General features: G+C 38.9%; 1 protein-coding gene across 1 annotated transcript in view; it reads right to left on the reverse strand.

Annotated features, from left to right (window-relative positions):
- LOC122815018 (kinesin-like protein KIF21A) overlaps positions 1-27,950 on the reverse strand; it is a 1,294,913-nt gene that overhangs the window by 471,350 nt on the left and 795,613 nt on the right. Inside the window, exon 22 of the mRNA XM_044087270.1 lies at positions 6,895-6,955. Within this exon, the coding sequence (XP_043943205.1) occupies positions 6,895-6,955 (61 nt within the window). The remainder of the gene's footprint in view (positions 1-6,894; positions 6,956-27,950) is intronic.

Genomic DNA, 27,950 nt, shown 5'->3' on the forward strand with positions numbered 1-27,950 from the left:
GGGAATGCATATGCTGTCAGACCTTTCCAGCTGAAGGAGAGCGAATCCACTTTCCATGCAAGTGGATGGAATGTCCTTGTGCAGAATCTCTTGAGCTGGTGATTGAGAGGGGAAGCGAATAGATCTATCTGTGGCATTCCCCATTTCTTTGAGATGGTCTTGAAGATGTCCGGTGTAGCATCCATTCGTGAGCATCCGAGGTGGTTCTGCTTAACATGTCTGCTAGAGTATTCTCCTTTCCGTACAAATATTGCCTGTAACTGGATGTTGTAGCTGAGTGCCAGATTCCAAAGGTCCAAAGTCATTCTGCATAGGGGTATGAATGAGTGCCTCCCTGTTTGTTGATGTACCACATGACTGTGGTGTTGTCTGTCCTTATCATCAAATGGCCTTCTTTGAGAAATGGTCTGAATTTTGGATTGCCAGTTTTACTGCCAGCATTTCTTTTAGGTTGATGTGCAGGTGAAGCTGGTCCCAGGCCCACAATCCTTGTACACATTTGTCCAGCATGTGACCCCCCATCCTAGGTCTGAGGCGTCTGTTGTGATGGTTTGGCTTGCTTGATAGTTGTGAAAGGGTAGGCCTGGGTTTGACTGGCATGCTTGAGCCCACCATAGGAACTCCTGTTTTAGGCATGGGATTAGTGGAATTTCTGCTTCTAGGCTGTGCCTGTGTTGGGACCATAAATTCTTTAGGTACCACTGTAGTTTTCTCATATGCAGTCTGGCATGTGGAACCAAGATTATGCATGATGCCATGAAGCCCAAGGCCTGCAGAACTTTTCTTGCTGTTAGCTTGTTCTGTTTTGTTAGTGCCAAGAAGTAAAGAGGGAGTTCTTTTTGTTTTTCTGTAGTTAGGAATGCCATTTGTTTTACTGTGTCCAATTCCGCGCCCAAGAATGTCCTTGTTTGGGATGGTATCAGCCTTGACTTTTGTAAATTGACTGTGTATCCCAGTCCTTGTAGCAAGTAAATGACCCTTTGTAAATCTGTTGTCAGCTTGCTTTTGTTGTCCCCTTGTAGCAGGCAGTCGTCCAGGTATGGATAAATTTGGATTCCCTGTAGTCTGCAGTGGGCGATTACTGATGCCAGGCATTTTGTGAATACTCTGGGCGCAGTAGATAAGCCAAAGGGCAATGCTGAGAATTGGTAGTGCTCTGATCCTGCAAGAAATCTGAGGTATCTTCTGCAAATTGGTCGAATGGGGACGTGCAGGTATGCCTCCTTGAGATCTAGAGTTACCAGCCAACACTCCTTGCCCAGCATGGGAAGAAGTTGCTGTAGGGTCAGCATTTTGAATTTTGGGACAATGATGTATGTGTTTAAGGTGGACAGGTCGAGAATAGGTCTCCAACTTTTTCCTTTCTTGGAACTAGGAATAGTCTGGAGTAGAATCCTTTGCCTTGTTCTGTTATTGGTACTCTTTCCACAGCTCTCATCTTTGTTAATTGCATTATCTGCTGTAGAGCTTCTGTTTTTGATTTGGAGGCAGGTTTGGCATTCCTCTTTTGACTGGTAAAGTGTGGAAGTGGAACCGGTAACCTTGGTCTATGGTTTGCAAAATCCACTTGCCTTTTGTGATATAGTGCCAGTTCTTCGAAAATAAGGTTAATTTTCCGCCTAATGGTGCTGCTATTTGTTCCCTGGTAGGCGGAGTTAGAATCAAGTCACTGTGATTGTGCTGCTGTAGTGGTAGTGGCTGTGTCTGTGCCTCTGTTATTACCTTGCCACTGTCGTCCTCTGCAGGCACCCCCTCTAGATTGATTTCTGCCTCTGGAACGTCTATTCCTGCCCCTTTGGGATCTTGTGGAGTCAGGAAAGGACCAATTTTTGGCAGGCCAGTTCCTGCTAAACCTTGGGGGCTGAACCTGCAAGAAATCTTTAACCGTTTGTACAGATTTTGCCTTTTCTTCCATTTTCTTCATTACCTGCTGGGCAGGTGTACCAAACAAACTGGCCTTATCCATAGGAGCATCTAATAACTTAGCTTTAACATGATCTGGTAAGACCTGTTCCTTCAGCCATGCATGTCTTCTTATCACTGTGTCAGTCATGGCTGATCTAAATGAAGCCTCCAGTGCATCATAGCCACATTTTAAGGAATGGTTACTAACCTGTTGTATGTTATTTACCATTTCTAATACATATTTCTTATCTATAGAGTCATCAGAGGATAGCTTTTTAGTTAACTGATCAAGCATAAACTCTTGGTATTGTATCATGTGAAACTGACAGTTTAAAGCTCTAGCTGAGAGAGTAGCTGAGGTGTAAACTTTTTTGCCCCATCTGTCTAAAGACCTGGCTTCCCTTTCAGAAGGAATAGGGTTTTTTGCAGTGGTCGAGGCTACTGCCTTAGGCCCCTGGGATATAGTTTCGGGGTCTGCAAGTAGGGCCTTGTATAGGTGATGATGAGTGTCTGGCACCCTGTAAAATCTATCTGGTTTGGCAGGGGCTGGAGGTAAGGAATCTGGTGCAGTGCAGACATCATTAAATGCATCGTCCACAACAGAGAGGACAGGAGGTATAGCTAAGGGCCTGTGTTGTGGTAGGTGCAGAAAAGTCCTAAGTCTTTTTCTGGAATCTGAGAAATCCTGTTCCTGCCATTGGAATTGTTCTCGCATGGCATGTAAGGTTTCCCCAAAGGAGAATTCTTCTGGTGGAGGAGCAGCTGGAATGGATTCTTCAGCATCTGAGTCTTCATAATTGGAGAAAGGAGCCTCTGGCTGGTCTGTAATATCTGAGTCATCCGCAGAATCATCAGAGGACACAGGCTCGGGGGGCTCTGCTCTAGGTCTCTTTTCTGGGGGCTGAAAAGCCCTGTCTGGGTGAGATTGAGATCCCCTAATTAAGGATATTAAATCTTCTGCCAGAGTAAGCATTTGTGAACTGGAAGTGGGCCTGGTTGAGGGGGGTTTAACAGGCACTGATTTAGTAGATTTGGCTGCTTTAGCCCTGGCAAAGGCCTTAATAGACATGGCTGCAGGAGGCCTAGCAGCACCACGTGCTGGGGTAGAGACATCCAAAGGGATGGTGTCTGATAAGTCACTAGTAACCACTGTTGTAGGTAAAATTTCTGAGGCTGATTCAAGTAAAGTAGCAGGAACCTCAGTAGTAGTCATTGATTCGGCTGTACTTTGATCAGTTTTCTCGGTTTCGGCCGAAACCGAGACACTCACGGTTTGCTTAACCATGGTTTCGGCCGAAACCGCGGACCGCGAGTGTCGGTCTTTTTCTTTGCATTTTTTAACAATTTGGGTAGTCGGAGGATCCGACGGCATAATGTACGCAAAATCTGAGCCGAAAAACTGTTCAGCAAACTCCGACCGACGCCTAAGCGTTCGTCGGTTGAATGAAGCACAGGCCGAACAGGCTGCTACGTCGTGGTCTGGGCCTAAACAAGGCAAACAGTAAGAGTGGAAATCTTTATGAGGTATTTGTTTCCCACAAGTTAAACAGTTATTGACTTTTTCTGACATCGGCTGAGGCAAGAAAGAGTCCCCAACGGGGTACTTAGCTTTTAGAAGTCTTCGAAGTAGTATTCGGTAGTAGTAATCTTTGGATCTGACCAACCGGCACTTGCGAACAGCTTCTGCTTCGGGCACCACGCGGCAAGAAAGACTGAGGAAAATGGCGTCGGCTGATGCCTTTATACCCGAAGACCAGCAGAGATGACGTCGGGTGAAGTGCGACATCAGCCGAAGCCGGACCCGGACTTTGGAATCCGGCCGACCGAAGGGCTGCCTGACGACAGGACAACCCAGTTGTTATGACTGCAGATGCATCCATGAAGGACATCAGAAGGTGGCACTTGATACACAGTACTGACAGTCTGCAGTAAACACCTGGCTAAGTTTAGAACAACATTTTTTAAATACAGAAACCAGGTCTCTGTTTTCAGAATGATTCAATTTATTTATTTTTTTCTAGAAACATCCCTGCAGTAGGACCAATAAGAGGAAGGCATACCATCCTAAGCAAGAGGTTTCTTTTCCCAGCCACTCCAAGACCACCCTTCTGGGGTGTCACCCACACCTAAAATGGATGGTTCTCTCATGAATACTTCTGACATTGGAACAGCCAAAGGGGAAGTGTCTTATAGGCTCTTAGGGAAGTACTACGCTAGCTGTCCTTGTGGACCATTTTAAGCCTAGCTAATTTCCCTCAAAGTTAAGAATCACTTGTAGCATGTGTCTGTGAAGTAAATGACTGAAACATTACGTCAGTCACCAACCCGGTCTGACCCCCAATCCACAGCTGCTGGCAAGGTTACATCAGAGGAATCCAATGAAATCAGAAATGGTCTGAGGAACAAGCAATAACCACTAAAGTGTTACCTACCGTCAGCTGAGGTATTGACTGAATCCACAGTGAAGGCAAGGGTTCGAGCTTTATCTGTTTGTTTTCTTTTTAGGTATGTTGGAAGAAGTAACAGCAGGAATGGAGTAAGTATCCACTCTCTAGCTGAGGAAGAGGCCTGACTGCTGGTAAGCTATGCTGAAAAGATTTGGTTGGAAGGTAAGCTGTTATTTAGTGCACCAAAACAGCGCACATCCACTCAAAAAAAGTTCCAATTTCCCAACAAAAAGGTTACAAAAGCATCACGCAATAATGCTCCATTGAAAACGGAGCTACTTTCCTCAAAATGAACTGCTCAAGAAAAAGTTGTCATGAAGTGTACATAAGTATTCACACTACACAGTTCCTTCCAATAAAATAAATTTTCTGACTGATAATCTTCAAATTAGCTTAAAAAACTATTAAATAAGCCCAAAAACCTAGTTAGACAGGTTATACCTATAAAACAATTCCTAGAGCGGCGCAGTGGTTAAAGTTGTTGCCTCACAGCAGGAGGTTCACCGGTTCAGTTCTCAGCTGGGGTGCTTTCTGTGTGGAATCTGCATATCCTCCCTGCATTCACGTGGGTTTCCTCCAGGTGCTCCAGTTTCCGCCCATATTCCAAAGACATGCATCTGGAGCATTTCTCCCCGGGCCTCTGATGAAAATAGGCTCTATCCTAGTTGGACTTTCCCAGTCAATAAATAAAGAGCTACAACAGTGTTATTCATTGAACATCTACATATATTCCTGAAAAGCTGGTATTCAATTGACATACTGCAATCCTTACAGAAAATAGATAAATATATACAAAATATTCCAAAACATAAAAATAAGCTTGGAAGTGTTCCCAAAGAGATCATATTTAACTGACAGACAGCTTATGACCAACTGCTGTCCTGAGAAATATCACAGCTACATCTACATGAGGCTGCAAGAAAGTACTGAAGATTTTTAGTTCTTCCGGCTATTTATATAGCTCCCTCCCAAAAAGACTTAGCCCATAAACAGTCAATGTGATGGCGTGAGAGGGTATGGAAGCTTTTGGAAGCTGTAGGTTGCTGTACCTCTGGCAGGATACAACCACTGTGCTACTGCAGTAGTAAAAATAACCAATACTTGGTCTAAACTATAAGGACATAAGTGCTTGAACTTTTTGCATCCACCTGTACTACCACCAACTCAAGTAGATGGGACCTTGGTTTGAGATCTCATCCAAATTTTGGCACACTCAAGACAGCAGCACCCCCCACCACAAAAAAAAAAAAAAAGGCACCTGGGGTGGGAATAGAACCCTTAAATCATTTGATCTTGCTGCAGAAAAGGCAAGTGTGCTACCTCTTACGTCGTTCATTCACATGCACACACACCCCTACTCCTCTTGTCCATCTTTTAATCCTCTGCATTTGTCAAAGGCTGGTACGCACATTTCTTTATGTGAAGCTAGAAGTAGGGCTAGCTAGGCTGGGCTTGGATGCGAACTAGTAGGAGTTGTGTTTGCAGGAAGGGGAGAAATCTCCTCTCGTGTGTCAGAAGGCAGGAATGGTAAGGGAGGGCCAAGGTATGTGTGTGTGGGTGGGTGGGTGGGTGGTAGGGGCGAAGGTCTCAGGACTTTGTAGCTGGGCCTCCCAGAGACGAGGTGACCCCCAAGAAATTTTGCCATCGAACTACCCAGCCAGGCACTTTTCTTTCTTTTTTTGCTCCTTCCTCCACTGTTCATTAATCTGCCAGCTCCGCACCCCATTACCTGTCTGTGCTGAGTCTACCAGCTGATGACACCTACTCCCAGACTTATTCAGGTGTACTGCTGGGGATGGTCAAGGAACAAGGTATCTGATGGCATGGCTTGTCATTGCATCTGATTGGGGGGGGGGGTTACTTCCCATTTGTGAGTCCATGGCGGGGAGGGGGGCATGCAATGGAGATGTGTGCCATTTCACCTGGCCTCTGCAGCAGCTCAGCCAAGTCTCTAACCTTAAACCTCTCTTGTAGGCATGCCCACCTGGTGCCATCCCCAGCCTCCACCAGGGATCATCACCATGGGTGCCTCAGGACCTACCCACACACATCCTGGGATAGTAATGCCCATTCATCCATGCTGCTCAATCAGTTACCAGAGCTGCTAATCGAACCCAGATCAGACACTTTTCAGTAGCAGATTGCAAGACAGTCCAAAGGAATTGAGTGAAAATAATATGGTGTGGGTAATATGAAGAAGAAGGGCTGGACGGTGACAGTGTTGTCTGCTGCTCTGTAGTGTTTAGGTATACAGATATGCAGTTATGAAATGACATCCCAGAAATTCCTTCAATCTTTTCATAGGTAATAATTAAAAAGTGTTAATGCTACAAAGATGATAATGCAAGTATACCAAAAAAAAATAAATAAATAAAACACTGCTACTGCGGAGTAAGCTAGACATCTTATGCCATAATATCTGACTGATTACTTAAGGACAAATTCAGACTTTTGCAGCAGAACAAAGATCATGGTTATACTGCACGACTGCTGTTATTTTTTTTCTTATCAGGCTGTTACTCCCAATTCTAAAATAGCTTACCTGCTATCAGTTCCAGGGCTAGATGGCACTGCATCTTCATCACTGCTTTCCTCTCCATTTTCTGACAAACAATTAAAAAATTATATTAATTCTGGGCAGAATGCAGATGTGCAATCCTCATGGTCAAACAGCGAAATTATAGTTTGCCATTGGTTTACAGTAACATTCAACATTCTTTGGCTGCTATGCAAAAATCTAAAGATTGCAAGTTTTAGACAATGAACCTTAAAAATGCAAGAGAAACATTTTAAAAATATGTAGCAGCAATTTTGGAATTTAGATAATCATTGCATATTTAAGAAAATTATATATATATATATATATATATATATATATATATATATATATATATACACACAGATATAATTCTTCTCAATTTCAGACTTTCAAAGGGATTACATTTGATATCCAGCTTTACATGCTGTAAAGTTAAAGAAAATATAAGTGACTTGTCACAGTAAACTGATCTTAAGTGGTGCTTCTTGCAGTGGATTCTAATAGTGGTCAGTGAGATATTTCCACAATTCATAGCTGTTGCTGGCCCCTAATAAGTATAAGACACTTCATTAATTCACTGACATCAACAATTGAGACATAAATGTGCCAAAATTACATTCTGAAAGATAAAAGAAAATTAAATAGTATGCGTGTCTCCCAGTCATAAAAAAGTACTCAGATGCACAATTCTTTCCAAAAGTATTAAACTTGGGGGTGTTCAGATACCAAAAAACTTGCACAAGGAGACAGTTCAGTAGACGACTGCAATCTCCTTTATTGAACAGAAAGACACATACATAGGAGATTATGCAATCATAATCCTGTCTTCTGGAGTTACATATCATAATGTAATATATTATTTTTCATTAAAAGTAACATTATTGTAACACTTATAAAATGCCAATGACCAATTAGAAATGAACACTACAGCATTAACTTTAACTCCTCATTTATGAGATTTTATATTAGGCACAAGTTTCAAATTCCATGGCAGAACTTCCTACTCAGAACAAGTCTTACACTTTTTTAACCCTGTCAGTAGACAAGAAGCAAGTTAAATGATACACACTGAAGAAAATTAGAGATTTCATTTTGCTTTGAAAGTATATCAGAAATGAAATGCACACACTAACATGTTTCCCTTCTCTTACTCCTCACACTTCATGGGAGGGACAAACCTAATTTCTGTGTTTTCGGTACAAAGCACATATTTAGAATATAAAAGAACATACCTGAAGTCATTGAATTTTTTTTGTTGCTATATCCTCCTGTTCAGCAGAACATAACTTTATGATGGAAGCCATAGTTTACTACAACTTCAGCAGATACTTCAATGCTTGGAGATAAAAATAATGGGTTTTCATCTATAGTGACTGCGGACCAACAAGGCATTTGGTATTCAAAGACGTGAAAACACTGCACTGGTAATACTGCTGCCAAATGTGATGCTGGGAAAACCGTGTGCAGCTCTGACACCCTGAATTCATGCCTGACAAGATCTAAGATACATGGGCAAAGAAGGTTTCCTCAGTTCTCTCCTGACATCCCTACCTCTCCCCCTCAAGCCTGCGTAAATGTTTTCCAACAAAGGAATCTATCTGAGTTTGGGCCAGTTAAGTACTCCACCATTTGAAAGACATCACTGAAACAAATACTGTGTGTGCCTTGAACAGCTAGCTACCTTCAACTACAGCATAATAGCCACAGGCAGAAGGCATACTGAGCCAAACATTTCTAAAATATTGCTTTCTATGATGCTTCAAATCACCACAATTTTTAGTGTAACCAAGATCACAGTCATTACTCATTGCTAGTTTGGGGCCTTTGTAACAGTGCTACACGCATGCAACATAAATCTGGAGCAACCACTAAAACGTTGTGTTACCCAAAGTGTATTTTGCAGAGCACAAACTTAAATGTGTATACTTGTCAAACAGAAACGGAAACCACAAATAAATGATGAGATCAGACACGTGGTGGCTTATTTTTACAGAGTAGCAAATCCATGTGACAGAAGTCCACAAAAGTAAGACGTTGTTAAATGGGAGGCCGCTTGTGAAATCACAAAGTTTTAAGAAGCTGCAAGGTGCAATAAATGTTGAAAGATTGAGAGGTTAGCTGCACTGGGCTTAAATGCAAAGTTATTCAAAACTGGTTATGTGACCTGTTCCCGCTGTGTTTTCCTGCACAATTATACAGTGCTAAACAGCAGCAAGCTCCTGGACAGCGACAAAACTTGAAAAATGGACATGTAAAAAGAAACAGCCCATAAGCTAAACAACATTCTGAAAGCAATGTTTTACTTACCAAGGAAAGCCTGGATTAAAAAAAAAGAAACAAGTGAACCACCTTCTGCCATGAAATCAATCAGCTTGAGAAAGTGAAAATAAAATCAGTGCCACACAGTTTTTACAACATAAATAGCTCCGATATGCTATACCTTCGGGAAGCACATAACAGTCTTACTACAAAAAATAACCAGTGAACATATGAAAAAAAGATAAATATGCCTTACAAGTCCAAGTCTAACTCCTTAATACCTTCAGTGTGTTCCCCTACAATGCTACCACAAAAAAGGACATTTTCTAGATATTTAAAATATCACAACACAGAATAAAGACATTCTGCATGCTGAGAAAGCAATTATCAAATCATTATCAGGAACATTTCATAATCTATGCAAAAGGAACAATAGCTATGACTTACTGATATATTAATGGACTGTTTAACACCAAAAATGTTAATGTAGACTAGAAAAAAATGGAAGAAAAAGGGACAGCCTGCTAAAAATAAACTTGACATTTTTGCAGATCACTAATGTCCTCCAGAGTATGTGCTACAGGAAAAAAAAGGCCTTTCATAGGTGAAGCATATTGCTGCTGCATGGTTGGTTATTTTCTAGTAATGTGCACCTTTTTGAACATTTTTGCTTGCTTGGTCTTCCACAAATTGGTACGCAATGGAAGGAAATATGCAAGTACAGTCAGATTTCAAACCATATAAAGAACTATATGCATTTTGCCAAGGGTAGACTCTCCAGGGAAAAGAATATCACAGTCAGAATAAACAAATCCCAGTTTCAAAAAAGTAACAAAGAATGTGGCTTTGTTCTTGTTTGGATTGGCAAAATGCTTCTTTCTTCTAAAATTTAAAAGCCCCTTTCAGAATCAATTGTTACCAGCAGTCACTGATACGTAAATTGTTCCTAATAAAGACATTACTAGAAAATAACTAGAACATTACTAGAAAATAACCAACCATGCAGCAGCAATATGCTTCACCTACGAAAGGCCTTTTTTTTCCTGTAGCACATACTCTGGAGGACATTATTGATCTGCAAATATTTCAAGTTTATTTTTAGCAGGCTGTCCCTTTTTCTTCCATTTTTTTCTAGTCTACATTAACATTTTTGGTGTTAAACAGTCCATTAATACATCAGTAAGTCATAGCTATTGTTCCTTTTGCATAGATTATGAAATGTTCCTGATAATGATTTGATAATTGCTTTCTCAGCATGCAGAATGTCTTTATTCTGTGTTGTGATATTTTAAATATCTAGAAAATGTCCTTTTTTGTGGCAGCATTTGAACACACTGAAGGTATTAAGGAGTTAGACTTGGACTTGTAAGGCATATTTATCTTTTTTTCATATGTTCACTGGTTATTTTTTGTAGTAAGACTGTTATGTGCTTCCCGAAGGTATAGCATATCGGAGCTATTTATGTTGTAAAAACTATGTGGCACTGATTTTATTTTCACTTTCTCAAGCTGATTGATTTCATGGCAGAAGGTGGTTCACTTTTTTTTTTTTTTCATGGCTAAACAGAGAACTACACATCCTTAAAATCATGTCATATATGACATGTAACTAAACTGAGACTAGGTAAGGCAAGGGAGAAAGGCAAAAATGGCAGGAAAGACTATGTCCTCCACAAATACATAAAGTATGTGATCACTAAGGTACTTAAACCAGATAACCATACCAGGGCAATTGTCCCATGCTGGCTAACTTATCCAAGACCAAAATTCAGTCAGCAACACCAGATGGGATGGATAAGTTAACAAGGACAGCATCTGTTGCACACTACCATCCGCTCACAAAAAGTCTGTTACTGAGACCAAAATAGTGAAGAGTCAGTGGTCAGACCTTACTTCATAGTGCTCTTGACACAGCATTACATATTACACTAAAACCTTCATATGCATACTCACTACTACTACATGAACTCTGGAGTGACAGAAAATATCATCAGCCTACAACTGTCAAAGTGTGGACTTCTTGCTTAAGAATAGGTAGGATTCTTGAAGTCTCTCATTACAATGTTTGGACATTGTCAGTTTAATTTCTCAAAGTTTTTTGGGTTTCTAATACCATGACAGGAATGGACCGCATTCCTAAGTCAGGGTATGATTACAGTTCATGAAATTTATATTGTTTTGGTCTTCGATGATAGCCAAGAGTGCTTGTCTCAGCACCTGCAATGTGCCTAGAACTGTCTCCTCCTGCAATTCATTTAGGATACATCTGCTAGCAGCATACCCAAGTATGACTGTAAATTCTTTTTTTATAAGATGCATTGCTCCTGCTACTACTGGAACTGTCCAAGTGTCTTTCAGTTGCACTACTCAACATTTCTGCCTGTAAATACTGACGTTTTATGACTTTTGACTCTTTTTCTATGGCATTGTAATCACTGGGTGTAACAATTTCATTGATCAGTACTACTTTGCCTTCTTTTCATGGACTATTGGTTTTCTTGCATATTTTTTTGAACTGTTATTAATGTGTGGTCCCATGTGATGTACACCATCATTCTCTATAATGCTTTTGTAGTTCATGTTTCCAATGCTTCTCGGCTACTTTTACATTGCAGTATTTGTACAATCTGTAATGCAACAGTCTTGCTTCATTACTGTGCCTTTCAGTATATAGGCCCTTTGCCATGAGTATAATCACACCTAGCAACAATATGTGCGACTGTTTCCATTTTTTTTTTAACAGAACTTGTATTTGTCCATTTCTCTCATCTTTTCAATGGATTTTGTAAATTATCGTGTATGTAGTCCATTAACCTGGGCCGCAGTTATTAATCATTCATCTTTTGGTTTCAATTTGCCTCTTGTTAACAATTCCTGTGTCAAATTTGGTCAACATGAAGCTGTTCTAGGGGGTATATGTACGTGCCACTACATTAATGGATTTTCCATTTTTCTTTCCTTCTCATTTGACACTTCTCCTTATAGTCTTTCTTTTGCTTTTTCAGCATGTTCACTTGCTGTCTGATTTTTGTCTGCTCCTGGTTTCCATTCCTGCTCAACACCAAAATGTGTCAACGAAACTAAGTAAAGATGTAATTTTAGACTTCTCTTCATGTTTTAAAACTTTCACTATATTTGGATCTGGTGGGGTCAGCAGCTATGTATGTGGTCCCGTGACTGCAGATCTATATATATATATATATATATATATATACATAATCAACTTCAAGGACACCCTACCTCCATCACAGACAGAGGAATATATAATCTTGGCATACACTTGTTGTGTATTTCGGCTTTTCCCGGTTAGGGGTTGCCACAGCGGAACTCCGGTCCACTAATGATTGGCAGTAGATTTTTATGTGCCGAGTTGCCAGCTCTGACGGACAACCTTCAACGAAGGTACGCCCATTCACGTATGTCTCCACGCAGAAGACGCTCTAGCTGAGAATCGAACAGGACAGCGTCTTACTGTGAGGCGACAACGCTACCACAGCACCACCACCACCACAGTAATCTTGGCATACACCGATTTTTACATATCATTTGATAGGCATGAAGCATTTTTTTTGTTTTCATGTACAATTGTTCCAATAATTTTTGGGACCAGTCAATCACTCAAAAACTGTAGGATGAAACAGGAAGAGCAAACTTATTTTATACCTAGATGTCAGGGCAATTTTCTATAACAGTTTTAGTCTTCAGAATCATTCCTTGCTGAACTTTATTTACATTTGTTCATGTCTTATTGTTGATCCTTCATCTATTACCAAATATTTATACATTCCCTCCTTCTCAAGTTCCTAGGTGTTATAACTTTCCTGTTTTAAAGATTTATCATTTATCAAGACCAAATGTCATGCTTATATCATTTGAAAACGTTTTAACTACTTGTATTTGTGTTTTCAACTCTTTGTCTGATGACCTATACAGTTTTAAGTCATCCACAAAAAACAGATGAGAAATCATTAACGAAGGTTGTTTGCAGTGATCCATATTGTAACCACAGCCTAATCTGTCAAGTAAATAAGCTAATGAATTAAGGACAAAACAAAACAGCAGCAATGACAAAGAATCTCCTGGAATATCCTCCTCTAAATGTTTATCCCTTTGATAACAATTTGCTCTTTATCATGGTTCAACTGCAAAGTAATGTAATTGTTCAATGAAGGGTGTACATTACACATCTGTAAGCATTCCTTTATGCATGACTGTGGGATGTTGTCAAATGCTTTTTTTGTAATCTATCCACTACGAAACTACTAAGTTTTCTGAATCCCACTCACTTTTAGCTTCACCTAGGTGGGTTTACCTAAAACATAAATTAACTAATTGTGTCAAATGTAAGCCCAGAAAGAAACTCTAGGCAGCCTGGAGAAATCTTTCTCAGACTATGGGTAACTACTGAATTGTTCCTTTAAATACTCAAGTCATTCATGAACACTCAAAACCATTTTAGAAACTAAGTAAAAGACAAAAGTGCATTTTGTCTTCATTCTGCTTATTCTCTGTGTCCCTGTGGGTTTTTACCTGGTGCTCTGATTTCCTTTCACATCCAAGAGGTATACCAGAGGTAAACTGGTGATCTTCTAAATCACTCACAGCTGTGTGCGATAGCTGCATGACAGAAACAGTTTTAATCCTAACCCACTTTTGCTACTTATATATATACCAGATGCAGGGAAAATACTCAAGTTTCCACTATTTCATCCGTTGTTTTCCCCCCACATAATATAACTTGCACTTCTGTGTTCGCACTTCATGGTATCAATCACAAAAGCCTCACATTATACCCTGGTATCCAGGTGTACAGTTGTGAGAAACAGTGAATCAGTGAGCAAGTGTGTGTGCATCGTGCATTGGCAATCCGATCAGGAGGAGTTCCTTCTGCCTTATTCCCACTAAGGACAAGGGCACGTCCTGGTTCTCTTGCAGTCCTGTCTGGTAATCAGAAAATGAAAGAATGAATGAATTTCTTACGAACGATAGCAGAAACAATCATCCACAAACGTAGACTCAAGTACCAAAAATGTCACTCTACTTGACTGCAAAAAATACAAGGTATTTTTGTTTTGCAATAAACATCACTGAAGCACCACTTTTTTTCAAAACATCAAAAAGAAACAATGAAAACCAGATTATTCTCTCAATCCTACCACTGTCATGCAAAGTATCAAGACTCCTTATCACTGGTGGTGTGGAACATCAGTCCTATGCAAGTCCTGCTTCTTAAATATGCATGAAACTGGTAGAAGAACAAAGTGCAAATGCAAAAGCGATAGTCGGTTTTGCATTTACACACTACCATGTCTCTAGTGTTAACTATACAACTGAAAGCAGCAATCACTACCATCTACAACACTGCTAAATGTCTGTTTCAAAGAGCAGCTTCCATATTATCCGGTGCTTTAAAAACTACCACTCGTCAAATGGTACCCTTTGTGCCTTTCTTTGAAGTATCTCAATGTGCTGAATGTGAGAACATGATAAAGAAAATTTAAATGGCACAACAAAACATTCAGCAATCAGATGACCAAATGTTCTACAGCTTATACCCAGCAAATGTCTCCATTCGTGTTTGTACTACTCCTCAAAGGTTATGGCACATCTGCACTAAAATAAATCGACCCTATATTTTTGTATGTGCAAGCTGCACACAGGATGCAATTAAAGTACTTAAACGAATATGGCTAGAATTATGGCCAATAGTAAACCAATGCACAATTCATTTGTATATCATGCTTCCATTTTACCTACTATTTCCTAAGGTGATTATTTTGGCGACAGGAATACTATCCACTGTATTTGACAATAGCTTGAAAAATCAAAAAATATATTTTTGTATTGCTGTACTGAGCAAAGGTCATCACACAGTTTAGCTATATCCTTGTTACATTACCAAAGCTACTAAAATCTCTCTAAACCTACCATTCGTCAATGTCAGTGACTCAATGGGTAGCACACTTGCCTCTGATACTAGAAGAGTAGAAGACTGTAGGTTCTATTCCTACATCAGGTGCTTGTATTAATCTGACAATCATGATACTGTAGTGTAGCAGGAAGAGTGTGATGTACTGAAATGTTGCCATTCAGAAGAGACAACAGAGGTCTCATTTGGCTGAACTGGTAGTAGCGCAAGCAGATATAAAAAAAGATCCCACACCACTTAGTGGGGAAAATGTCGGCATGACTTTGTTTCCATTTTTAATCATACACTAAATTCAATAACCGAACAATAGCATTAAGAAAACTAATAATATTTCTCTTGACAAATGACCAAAGCAAAACAACATTCTTATAGACTTACAGACAAGTACATTTCTTTTATTCATAAAACTTAACCAATGGTATTATTTTGTTCATAACCCATATCTAACTGCACGACAACTTTCCAAACACAAACTACATCAATTTAATGTACTCTATTTAAAATCTGCTTTCACAGTACATACAACAAATCATATAATTTATATTTCTCAATTCATAATGAAACTTATCTGCCAATTTTCTAAAAGACCAAAAATTATTTTGCATGGCAAAAAAGGATTCAATGTTACTTCCTTATTACATGTCTGCACTATACACTTACTTCATATTTCTCTTCCATTTTTTCAGATATATCTTTCAGGGAAAACCAAAAGAAAAACATATAGTTTCATAAAACCAGGTATTCCACCCTTTCATTCTTTCTTTAAGCATATTTCTACTGTACACTTTGTCACCTCACAGTTAGACATTGCCCGTTCGATTCTCAGTTAGAGCGTCTTCTGTGAAGCAACATGCGTGAATGGGCCTTCCTTCGTTAAAGGTTGTGCATTATGCCCGGCAAGCCAGTACGTAAAAATCTACTGCCAATCATTAGCGGACCGGAATTCTGCTGTGGCGACCCCTAACCGGGAAAAGCCGAAAGACACAAACAAACACTTCTAAAGTTTCCACACTATTCCATGACACTGATGAACTAGCATGCCACACCATTCTCTTATTTTACCATCTAAATGAGTAATACATTCCAAGTCTTAACTTTGCTTCATGCTTCAAGTAATCACTTGGCATTTATATATTTTCCTCTTTCTCATACTAAATAACCCTAGTGTGCACCATCTTATTTTAATAATGTTATTATTCATCTTCTTTTAATATATCTGATACTATGTACATATGCAATGTTGCATAATAGACTAATGGGTTTAGGGGCCTTCAAACTAAAATTCCCTTCCTATAGATAACCCTTCCTTTTATATATTTAGGCTATACATCCATAATAGTAATAGTAGTAATGCAAACATGGTTTCTAAAAGCTTTACTTCAATTTCTCTGGAAGTTTTATTTGTATTTGTTTTCCGATGTAGAGCTCAGATCTCCGTGGATCTTTTTCAGATTCAGCCTCGGAGCTGTATCTGGTTAAATGACTTGCTTGGAGTGACACAGTTAGGCAATGAAGGCTGGTAGAATCAAACATTGCACAACTGGACTACAGGGAGTAGCTTGTTAAGAGCACCTTAATCCTCTAAGCCAACTGCCAAACAAAGTTCACATACATCTCCTATGTATCCTACAATCCCAACAAAACTGTAGTCAACAAATATTTTCCTTAATATATCAAATACCTTTCCTATCATGTTTACTGCTTTCATTTTCCTTCACTCTTTGTCATTTTTCATTCCTCATTTATCTGTGCCGGCCTCGTACTCTCAGAATTTTGATTTCCTTATTAAAATATTTTTACAGACTTTGTTATTTCTACTTATTTCCTTGGACTTCCTGTATTCAAAACCAGTCCTACTCATTTCAATCTTGCCTGTAGTATATCCATTGCATATTTAACAAATCACATATCTTTTACTACTAATAATATATCACAAACATTAACTTAATAAAACTACATTGTAACATCATCTTGTTTCCAAACTCCATTGACTCCACTTATTTTTTATTCTACAAATAACTAACCTTGTCTAAATCAATTTCTTACTTTTACTTCTTTTTCTTTCCACCTATTAAGGGGTCTAAAATGTCATTCTTATATATGCTACATACTAAATGACAAACTTTTTTCTCCAACTGCATACCCCTCCTTTAGTACATTCCACAATATTCTTAACATACACGAAGACAAACACAAATGAATAATGCCAAAAGAAGCCTGCAGCAGTAAATCATCCAAAAATCACAGTAAATACACTCCAAATTACAAAGTCCTTCTAGGCCCCACCCAAAATTTAGTAACAGCAAGGTGAATGATACAATTCAGTAAAACGGAATGAAAGGAATTCAAATAGTAAGTACTTTCTTCTTATCTACAATGACTGAGACTTCTTCAGATTGTTAAAAGTAAGCAAAAGTGCTCAGACTACAGAAACTCATATTAACATACTGAACAACATTATATAAGATGAGTAAAGTCAAGTCTTCTACATTCTTCACATCCATTTTACTTGGTTAGGTGAAACTGTTGAAGTTTGTACTTTCTTAATTTCATGCATCAACATGCATCAACAGTACTGGGTAGTACACTGTTCATTTCCTTGTCTTTTATGATTTTTACTGTAGCTCAATAGGCTATTCAGGTTGTAAACTGTGTATTATGCAACATATTCATATCTAGACCTTACTGGTATATTACAGATTATGTGTTTACTAGATTTACAGTTCCACATTCTTTTATTTTTGGTGTTTTGTGATGTTATAAAGAACTCTAATTCATAATTTAACCCATGAGCAGTTACTGTGTAGTCCAAGGCTGTATTCTTTTTTTCAGATAATGAATTAATTTACTGCCAGTTCAGTATTTTGTACATTTATTCAAATATTTTGTAATTCTAGTTCTATTAGCAGTTGCTCTGTTACTGTGACAATGTCTTTACTCGTTGTAAAACTAGCTTTAACCCCCTCATTCAAACTTCTCTTCTTCTCAACCACCCTTTCCAGATACTTGAAGTTGTTTACCTGTTCTATTACTTTCCCTTCTATGTCACTTTTCATCTTCTTCTGATTTTCCCCATTTGCTGCCATGACAACTCATCTGTCTGTAATCTTGTTTCATCACACAGGCCTTCAGGTTTGCATTCTGTTGCCCTATAATTTGCTCAAATTCCTGCTCAGAGTCTGCTTGTAATGACACATCGTCTACATATAGCACCTTTATGGATCTGTCCCCTCCAAACTGTTTGCTAATCTAGTATTAACAGCAAAAGGCTCAGAGCTGAAGCCCACTCCCACTGGGTTCCCAACTCTGTGACTCAGCACTGTTGATTCATGTGTCATTGGGTCCTTGTACACAGCCTGTGCTACTTAGTATTGAAAGGGAAAGCAGAAAGATCATCAGATGTGAAAAGTCATGCTCCTGCCACAGAGGTCAGTGTACAAAATCAGTGCAAACAACAGACTAAATGGAATGTTTACAGCACTAATATATATATATATATATATATATATATATATATATATATAAATATATATATATATATGCTTTTGATGGACCCAGTTTCACATCTGTAAATCTTGCAGACAGATGAAAAATGGTCTTGTTCTCCCTGAATTTAAAATATCACAAACTGTGCCGTCTACAAGAATTTTTACATGATCAGATTCAAGCTCTAACTCTTAACAGCAGAAATGTCAGTCTGATTGCAAATCTGACTGCCCTTTGGTCCAGCATAATAATCACCTCTTTCCAATAGAGAGCAAAGTCTGTATTAGCTGTGATTGTGAGGCCAAAGTCCTTGTCCTGCTTGCAAACACCATTTGTGATGAGGTGACAGGGCTCTACTGTTTAAAAACCAAGGCCTAAATGCAACTACTGAAATGGTAGTCATCTTTGAAATCGTTTTATAGGCCCTAGTAACCTAAATTCCTCTGTTTGTGTTCTTGATGACTTCTGACACCTGGGACTTTAAACATAGCTGCAGGTGTCTAACATAGCTGTACCAGAGGTACTGGGGAAGTAACCACTGTCATGTAACTTACAGCCTGCAAAACCTGTCTTCAATATAACTAGAATTTGGTGAAAAGTTTTGAAATACCTGGACTTAGCATGAGGGACCGATGTACATGCAAAATGTGCTCCAGAACTGAAATAAAATACAAGAAGATTGTGTAAGGTTTAAAGTAATGCCAAGGTCCAGTAAAAGTGACAAGGGTAAACAACAGTCAGACGCATTTTGAAGGGGAACAATGAAACATCACTCATACAAAAGTAAGCATAAAAAAGACACTTCACTAAATGGCACTATCAATCAGTCCTGAGTCAGTGAAGGATAGAACCTACTCCCACGCAGTGTCCACTGCACTCAGCCCCAAAAATTTAATTGGCCATGTGCAGGGAAATAGAAGAGTGCAGAAAATAAATTAATCTCCCATACTGAAGATGTTCTCACTCCTGACGTACTCATTCCCTGGCCTTGAGGAACAAATGACCATAAGGCTCTCACACCTAGGAGAACAAAAGGATCAGAATAGTGGCCAGAAGAAGGCTCAATGGTCAGGCAGCAAAAGGCAAGAACAATAAAAAGAGGTTACTGTCACTGCAAAACAATCTGTAAACATTGCAGCACTTGAGAAGTCAATGAAAAATGAAACTGGGTGGCTCAGAAATTGTAATTATAGAGGACTACTTTTGGCTGCAACAACATTAACAGACTTTAATTTTTCTTGACAGGCAGACAGTCAGCCTACATGGTCTCAAAAACACATTGTCTCCTCTGAACAGCAACAAAGACACAGATTTAGGGTAAGCATTCAAATGTTACCATAAATAATGAATTGATGCAAAATTCTGAGCACCACGATAAATTTTGAACCTACAATCTTTTTGGAATTGGGAAGAACTGGCAGTAAAATTTCTTGCTTGGATGCGTTTCTAACACGAGATGAATAGACATTTACTGTAGGTCTAAGATCTCTGCTTGTACTTCAGTTGGTAGAAGAAATAGGAAAGACAGTGTTTCTTCACACTCTGTCACTATGCTTGTCCTTTATAGCAGCTTGTTGTTCAGGAAGGAGAGTAACCTTAGCTTCTATCCAGAAATTCCAATTCCTTCAAATCTTCAAATGAAATTGCCTTGAGTTAGTATATATTTAAAGAAGCTTTATTGGATGAGCAATTTCGTATTACAGACTTCATCAGATCAAAGAAAAACTTACATTAATACTGGCCAAGACATTGCTCTTTTATCCTAATTTCAACAAAGGGGCATGGGAGGAGCAACCGCTGTGATTGCTTTTCATATTAGCCTTTTAATTGACCATAAATGAAGCTTTGAATGCAAGCTGAATACATGCAAAAACAACCTGGAATCAACATTAGCTGTTCCATAAAAACTGCCCTGGAACCAAGAATGCTTAACTATATCCTGTACTATTAGCTGCGTTTCCGGATCTTCCACACTAATGGAGATCACAAGAATGCCATATTACACCATCCACCGACAGTAACTAGAGCTCTACCCCCAACAATTTTCTGACAATGAAAGGGCTTAATTGTTCCTTTCCATCCACACTCCCCATGGGGGCTGCGAAAAGGATACATTCCCTTTTCACTGACAAACGACCAAGGAGAATGAACTGCTACCAAGTGATCAAAGGATGAACAAAGCCATGCATCCCACATCAATTTCAGCTTAGTTTATAATTTCTACCAGCTAACTTTAACTTTTCAATTGTGGATGGGGTTACTCTTTGCAATGCTAAAGTTAAAGTGGGTTATTTGTATGTGGTTTACTTTTGCTTTGCTTGTTCACTTGTGTTTCCAGTGTTCAGAAAATAACAGTTCATGCTTTGTTACTGTTTTGCTTCTCTGTTTAGAGTTTTTTTTTTTCAGACTGATTCCCTGTAATCTCTACATTTTTCTGTTTCTGCAAACCATTCTGCTTTCCTGACAGGTTTAATATCTGTTGATCCATTTACACTAACAGGTCTTTTTACCTATTGTTAGTAACATAGGTAATGACTAAAGTGCACTTACCGTCAATGGTAGGTTCTCTCCAGCTGTGGTCTATGTTTGGCTCAAAACATCTGCACACTCCAACAAAATCACCGCAGTCAGGGAGAAGAACCAACAGTTAACATCTCCCTTTATCCCCAGGAAGGGAGAAGCACCAGTTTGCAAAACCATTACCTCATTAAGAAAGAGTATCAAGTTTACAAAACCACTATCCCATTATGATTGTTAGATTTATCCTGGCCTAAATCAAGCTAACCACCATTATCATATGCGACCCCAACAGAATTTGATCCTCACAATACTTGGAGCATTTAGCTACAAATAAGCATTTGTTGAAGCTCATCTAGCACGTGAGCAAAAGAACTTCAACTTTCAGAGCTAATTAACTAGTACTGCTTTGCTACGAAAAGTCTGAGACTGGTTTCAAAACTTTTTTTCAAAGACTCATAAAAGCAGATGCTACTACAGTCACGGTCCTAATCAGTCAATATTTCTGAGTTTTGTTACTTTTTGTGTCTTTAACCACAGGAAGCCCTGTAAAAGTGGGCTCTGTTTAACTTTTGATGTGAGATTAGAATATAGTTGGTAACTCAATTAGCCTATGAGCGTGTGTGCTCTAATGAAACGAGAGACTTAAATGTAAATAGGTTGGCACACAAAGGATATAAATCCACACAAAGGATATAAATCCAATCACTCACCCCACAAAATAATTTTTAAAGACACAATTATATAATGCACAACAGAGTAATGAGAGCAATCTTAAGTATATAAAAATTGTAACAAGGTAAGAATTTTTAGTAATGGAATGGAACACACACTAAGACTGTAACTGTTTTGGGAATTGGGGGCACTCAGAGAAACACCTCCATAAATTAGCATAGGGAGGATTTTTTAAACAATAAACATCTTTATTAAATTATCAGTTATGATATAGGCAATCATAAATTTATATAAATGAAAACAAACCATAATGAAATACTCTTAGCTGCAAGCATTTTACATCACAAACCATACTGACATAATTTTAGTTGCACACATTATATATCACTTATAATCCACCCAATCATTTTCAAACATTACATAGCTCATTCAAATCCTGCCTTCTTTTAAACCTCATTTTTCCACTGTATGTATTGTTCCCAAAATTCCCATTTTCCTATTTAATTTGGTCCTACCCTTTAATAAAGATCCCAGTTTCAAATCTTAAATTTCTGTTACTACATTCACTACTTCAAATACAGTTGCTTTAGACTGATTTCTATTTTCTAGTAATTGCTTTTTGACAGGCACCATAATTAGACTTAGCAAGGCCTTACTACGAATAGGCAACTCAGATTCTGTATCATAGCTAAAAAAAAAAATATTTCCCTAGTTACACCAATTTGCTCACCCAGCATCTCTGATTGAGGAGTCTGCAGGGAATCTTTAAAGTCTGGCAATGCATTACATTCTCAGAAAATATGTTCCCAACTACCTCTTTCTTCCCCATCACACCTCCAACATTTGCTATCTACCAGAGGAAAAATTCTCTGGAGTCTACTTGGGGTATAAAAATATCTATGTAAACTTTTAGAAGCAAATATCCTAAATCTTCTAGACTTTATTTCATATTTTGGAGACAAACATATACCTCCACTGTTTCTTTGTAAATACTTTATCCATTTTCTCTTCGTAATCCTTTCTAACCTCCTCTGATTGATTCTTATAGTTATTATGCGATATTTATTTGCTCAACTAGTAAGTTTCTGCTCTAGAGTCTACTAAAATCTCTGCCAGTGTTAGACTTTCATTTAGGACCCCTATTTCTTTTTCTTTGCCTAAACTCTGATATCAATCCTTGATAGGGGAAGGCAATCTCTAACCTGCACTCCAAATCAATTCTCAGCATCTTCCCGTTCTATTACCTTTCCCTCACTAGTTACTTGCTCCCAATACCTTGGTTCTTTTGCCAGTTTTCTCCAATATAATCCAGCCTCCTCTTGCCATTTGTCTCTATTCCTAATTGCAGCCATTCTGGTTTCTCCATTCCCATGTTGGCTTATGTCTTACAATACTTTCTGCTACTTTATATGACTGTAACATTCTGTATAATTACTGTTATTCTCCCTAAAGGTCTGCATCCAAAACCCTGGTCTCTCCTTGTTTCTTGAGCTTCCCACCTGTTTCATCATCCCTTTCCAGTTTGAACTATAGGTTACTGCTTGTGCTATATACAAGAGCCATAACTGTGTTGCTCTGAAATACATTTCAAACTGGGCAATCCCAATCTGTCTTGTTTTATTGGAAGAATCAGCTTATCCCCACTTGACTCTTGTTGTCTTACCCTCCCCGATGAAATCCTTTAGCTCTTTACTATCCATAACTTCTCGGGTTGATAAAAATATGTCTGACCTGTGTATAAGATTAAAGGGACTAAAACATTTTAACTGCTTGTGTCATACTATCCATATCCAAACAACTCTGCTTCCAATTTCTTATCTCAAAAAGATTTCAAACTCTCTCAAGATGTTCCCACACACTGAAATATCTTTTCTTGGTTTTATCAGGTATAAAATAATATCTGCAAATAAAGCCAGCTTTTCTCGACTACCATACCAAATAAATCCTTGAATTTATAAGTTCTTATTTTCTTTGTCAATGGTTCTAAATATAATGCAACTAACAAAGAGGAAAAAGGATAGCCCTGCCTGGTTCCTCTGCTCATGCAGAAACCATGAGAAGGAACCCATCCATTTTAATTTTTGCCTTCAATCCCTCATACATCCTCCTAAGCACCTTATAATGTTATCAGGGAATGCAAATGCTTCCATTGCCCTGCTCATAATGTCCCAGCTTACTCTGTCAAATGCTTTCTCTGTATCAAGACCCACCAAAAACAGTGGCATTTTCTTACATTCAGCTTCCCTCTGGATCATCACTGTTCTGTTGATGATGCTGAGTATCTGCCTCCCTTCTACAAAACCACACTGATCCATATCTATCAATTTTTTGCATCACTTTTGACATTCTTTTATTAATATAGAGACACATTTTACAGTTATGGTTAAGTACTGAAATGGACCAGTATGAAGCTGGATCTGACGAATCTTTACCCTCTTTAGATATTACAGCCACCACTTTCTTCCAGGATGTTGGTACTTATCCTCCTCTTAAAATACTGCTAAACAAAACCTTCCAGATCTTTCATTTTTTTCCCTCCTAGCTTCCAAACTTCTACAGGAACACCATCTATTCCTGGGGACTTTCCTGTAGCTTGGTTATACATCACCACTTTTATATCATCTACTCCTATCCTAACTGTTAGCATCTGAGCCTCATCTACCTATAACCTTGGCATACTTAGTTCTGCCATAAACATTTCTATTTGTACCTTTTCTTGATTTCCATATTTCTATGCTTTATACAGACTTTCACAGAATTTCCAAAATATTTCTAATACTTCTACAGGATCTCGTTATCTTCCTTGTTGCAGGCTCCTTGAGCTTGGCGACAGCTCTTTCTACTTTCTGTTGCCTGTGTCATCACTCAAAGTTTTTGTGCTCTACAGTTATTATAAAAAAAACAGTTGCTTAACAGCAATCTATCTAAACTCATGCATATAATCAAGGTAATCCTTTATTTTCTGTTTAGCATTCTGCAGTTGCTCCTCTTCTTGTTCTGTGAGATTATCACTATTTTGCAATACATTTAACATTTGTCAGTCCCTCTAAATAATTGATACTTCTTTACCATACCTCGCTTTCTTTTATTTCCACCCTATTTTTAAACCCCACTTTAATTTTATTCCATTCCTAGCTATATTTTCAGAAAAAAATTTCTGTCTTCTCTATAGCTCCTGAATAATTTTCACGACCCATTCCTTAAATTCCTCTCTTTTCAACAGATAGGTAGGAAAGTGCCAGTGTCTCATTATTTCATCACCCTGTGATTTTATTTTAGCTAGTACTGGCGCATTATCTGAAATAGTTATTGGGTACATATCAAGACCTTCAATTAAATGCAAATGTTCCTGTGAAATGTAAATTCTGTCTAGCCTATCCCAGATTTTGTATCTTGGGGAATAATGGGTAAATTCTCTCAGAGTTCCTAGTACTGAATTCACATCTTCCATGCCACATATTTTCATAACTTTCTTCAAAAATCTACCTTCCTTAGATATATTTTCCCTTCTGAGCCCCCAGACGTATCTACATTGTTGCAAATCAAATTCCAATCCCCACCTATAAGTAATATTCCTTGCTAAAAGCTGATTATTTTCCCAGAATGTACTTAAGCTCCATTACAGTAGTTTTAAGTGGAATATAAATACCTGCTAGGGTAATCCTCCTCCCTTGTCAGTATCCCCTTAGTACTACCAATCTACCATTATTATCTTCTTCTATCACTATTGGAGCTCCTCTTGTAATACAAGTACTCCTCTTTTTCTTTGTCCAAAATACAGATCACTCCACACGGATCACCAAGTAAAGGGATACTGTTTGTCTTGGTTAGGAACTGCTGAAGCCTTTGCAATTGCTTAATGTTTAGAAAGGTACGGGCTCACCTGGTCTCATTACTGCTGCATACAGAGGGATGGTTATTTCTTCTGACAGTTTGATTGATGTGGGCATCCTGAGGCAATGTAGCAATTGCTTCATGTATACTGACAACCATTTCTGATAACCATTTCCTCCTAAAGAAAACTAGCACCCTATGTGACAGATGCAAATACACTGTGGAACTGGAGTTAATTCTCTCACATAAAAACAAACTAGACATCAAACAGGTCTTCAGCACACATGCTTCACCTCTCAAGCAACCCTCATGTCTCACACAAAATAATGATACATAAACCCACATACGCTAAGGTACTCACTAAAAGCCTACCAAAGAACAGAAACCTCCCAAATGCACATCATCCACACTCACTCCTAAGCAAAAAGAAATCAATACACATCAACACAGCGCAGTGGCGCAGCGGTAGCATTGTCACCTCACAGCAAGAGGTTCTCCGATTCAATTCTCAGCTGGAGTACCTTCTGTGCGGAGTCTGCTTGTCCTCCCTGCATTTGTGTGGGTTTCCTCTCACGTTACAAAGACATGCATCTAGAGCATTTCACCCTGGCCTCTGCTGAAAACTGGCTTTGTTCCAAGTCAGACTTTCCCAGTAACCACATGTTAAATAAATAAATATATAAAAATAAACAAACACACACACCTATGTCTCAACAAAAATGCCCCAAGGCAAAACACATGAAATGTCTTGGTCATAGGCGACTCCATAGAGTCACACAGAAGCCCCTCTCACCAGACTAGACAAGGAGGTGGTCACGATCAGCTGCCTATCAAGTGTCAGGATCTGAAAAATCATGCACACACACAAGTCACTCAATAAGTACTGTTAAGACTCTGTCATAGTCATATGTTGGAGTGAATGACTTGAGATGTACCTCTCTGGACTACATGAAGACAGACATGACAGAACACTCTGATTATGTGTTCCAAACAGTATGTCAAAGCCCTAAGCAGTAGCCCACCTTCACCCAAGATGATGCCACAATATAAACAAAAAAATGACTGACATCAACAACTGGCTCAGCTTCTGGTGACAGTCTAGGGGGGGATCCAGTATCTGTCAGCCTGGGAGGATATAGGAGACAGACCTCACTGCTTTGCTAGAGATGGTCTGCACCTGTTCCCCCTAGGCTTTCAGATACTGGCAAAAAACATTGCCTAAAAATACACTCTCGGGAGGCAATGTCAAAAATAATTTTCCAACGTAAAAAATCTAACTGAGACAAACTCAGGCTTGTGTTGCTTAATGTTAGGAGTTTAAACATGAAACTGCACTCCCTGGAAGCACTTCTCACCTTGGAGGATGCTGGCATCTGTGCAGTTACCAAAACATTGTTCAAGGCCGTTGACTGCACCCCGGCTGTGCAAGGCTACAATGCCTTCCACACGTTCAGACCACAAAATGAGCATGAAGGAACCAAAGGTGGGGGTGTATACATCTTCATTAAAACAAAATACACTTTGAGACTGGTCAAACAGCATGACTCTCTCGAACTACTCCATGTCTAATTAAATACTGGGAAAGTACCATACCACATCATTGCTAGCTGTAATCAACCAATATGAACCAGGATAAGCACACTGCCACCTGGATTTCTGGAATCCCTCGTCATACAGCCCCACAGCTTAGTCATGGGAGAGTTCAACTATCCTTCCATAGCCTGGGTGACATACACAAGCAAAAACATGCTCACCCAGAGGTTCCTAGACTTTTAACACAAATGCTCTGGAACAGATAGTTGGGGCTGTAATGCTCTGGACATAGTACTCACCAACATGGGGGGGGGGGCAATGCATTTCCCTATGTGTGATGCCCTCCCTGGTTAGGTCACACCACAAATCAGTCTCATGTGAAGTAACTACTGGAACTGACACCCTCACAGGAACAAAAATTATAAAAAACTTTACCAAAGCTAATTACAGCCTAGTAATTGATGGTATAAAGTTTAATAACACCCACAACCGCAGACATCAATAATCACTACTCAGAAATGCATGCAAACATCCTGTACAAACACTTAAGTGATTGCACAAACTCTGCTGGACCTGACTGGATCAAACTCAGGTCTTCCTGTAAAAACAAGCCACCCTGGTGGGCTTCCATTAGCAACAGATTATAATAAGAGGAAGAAACTGTTGTCCAAAAGCAAGAGGAATATCACTCTGCAGAGGAAGAGTTCTGTCCTAAGCTTAAACAAGAAAATCAGAAATCTTGTAAAGTCTACTAAAGCAAATTATGAAACTAAAATCGCATCCCTAGCCAAGGATAATCATAAGCCATTCTTTAACTACGTCCGAA

The sequence above is a fragment of the Protopterus annectens genome, chromosome 11.part0, assembly GCF_019279795.1.
Source record: "Protopterus annectens isolate FY-2018-M chromosome 11.part0, PAN1.0, whole genome shotgun sequence".
Classification (NCBI taxonomy): domain Eukaryota; kingdom Metazoa; phylum Chordata; order Ceratodontiformes; family Protopteridae; genus Protopterus; species Protopterus annectens.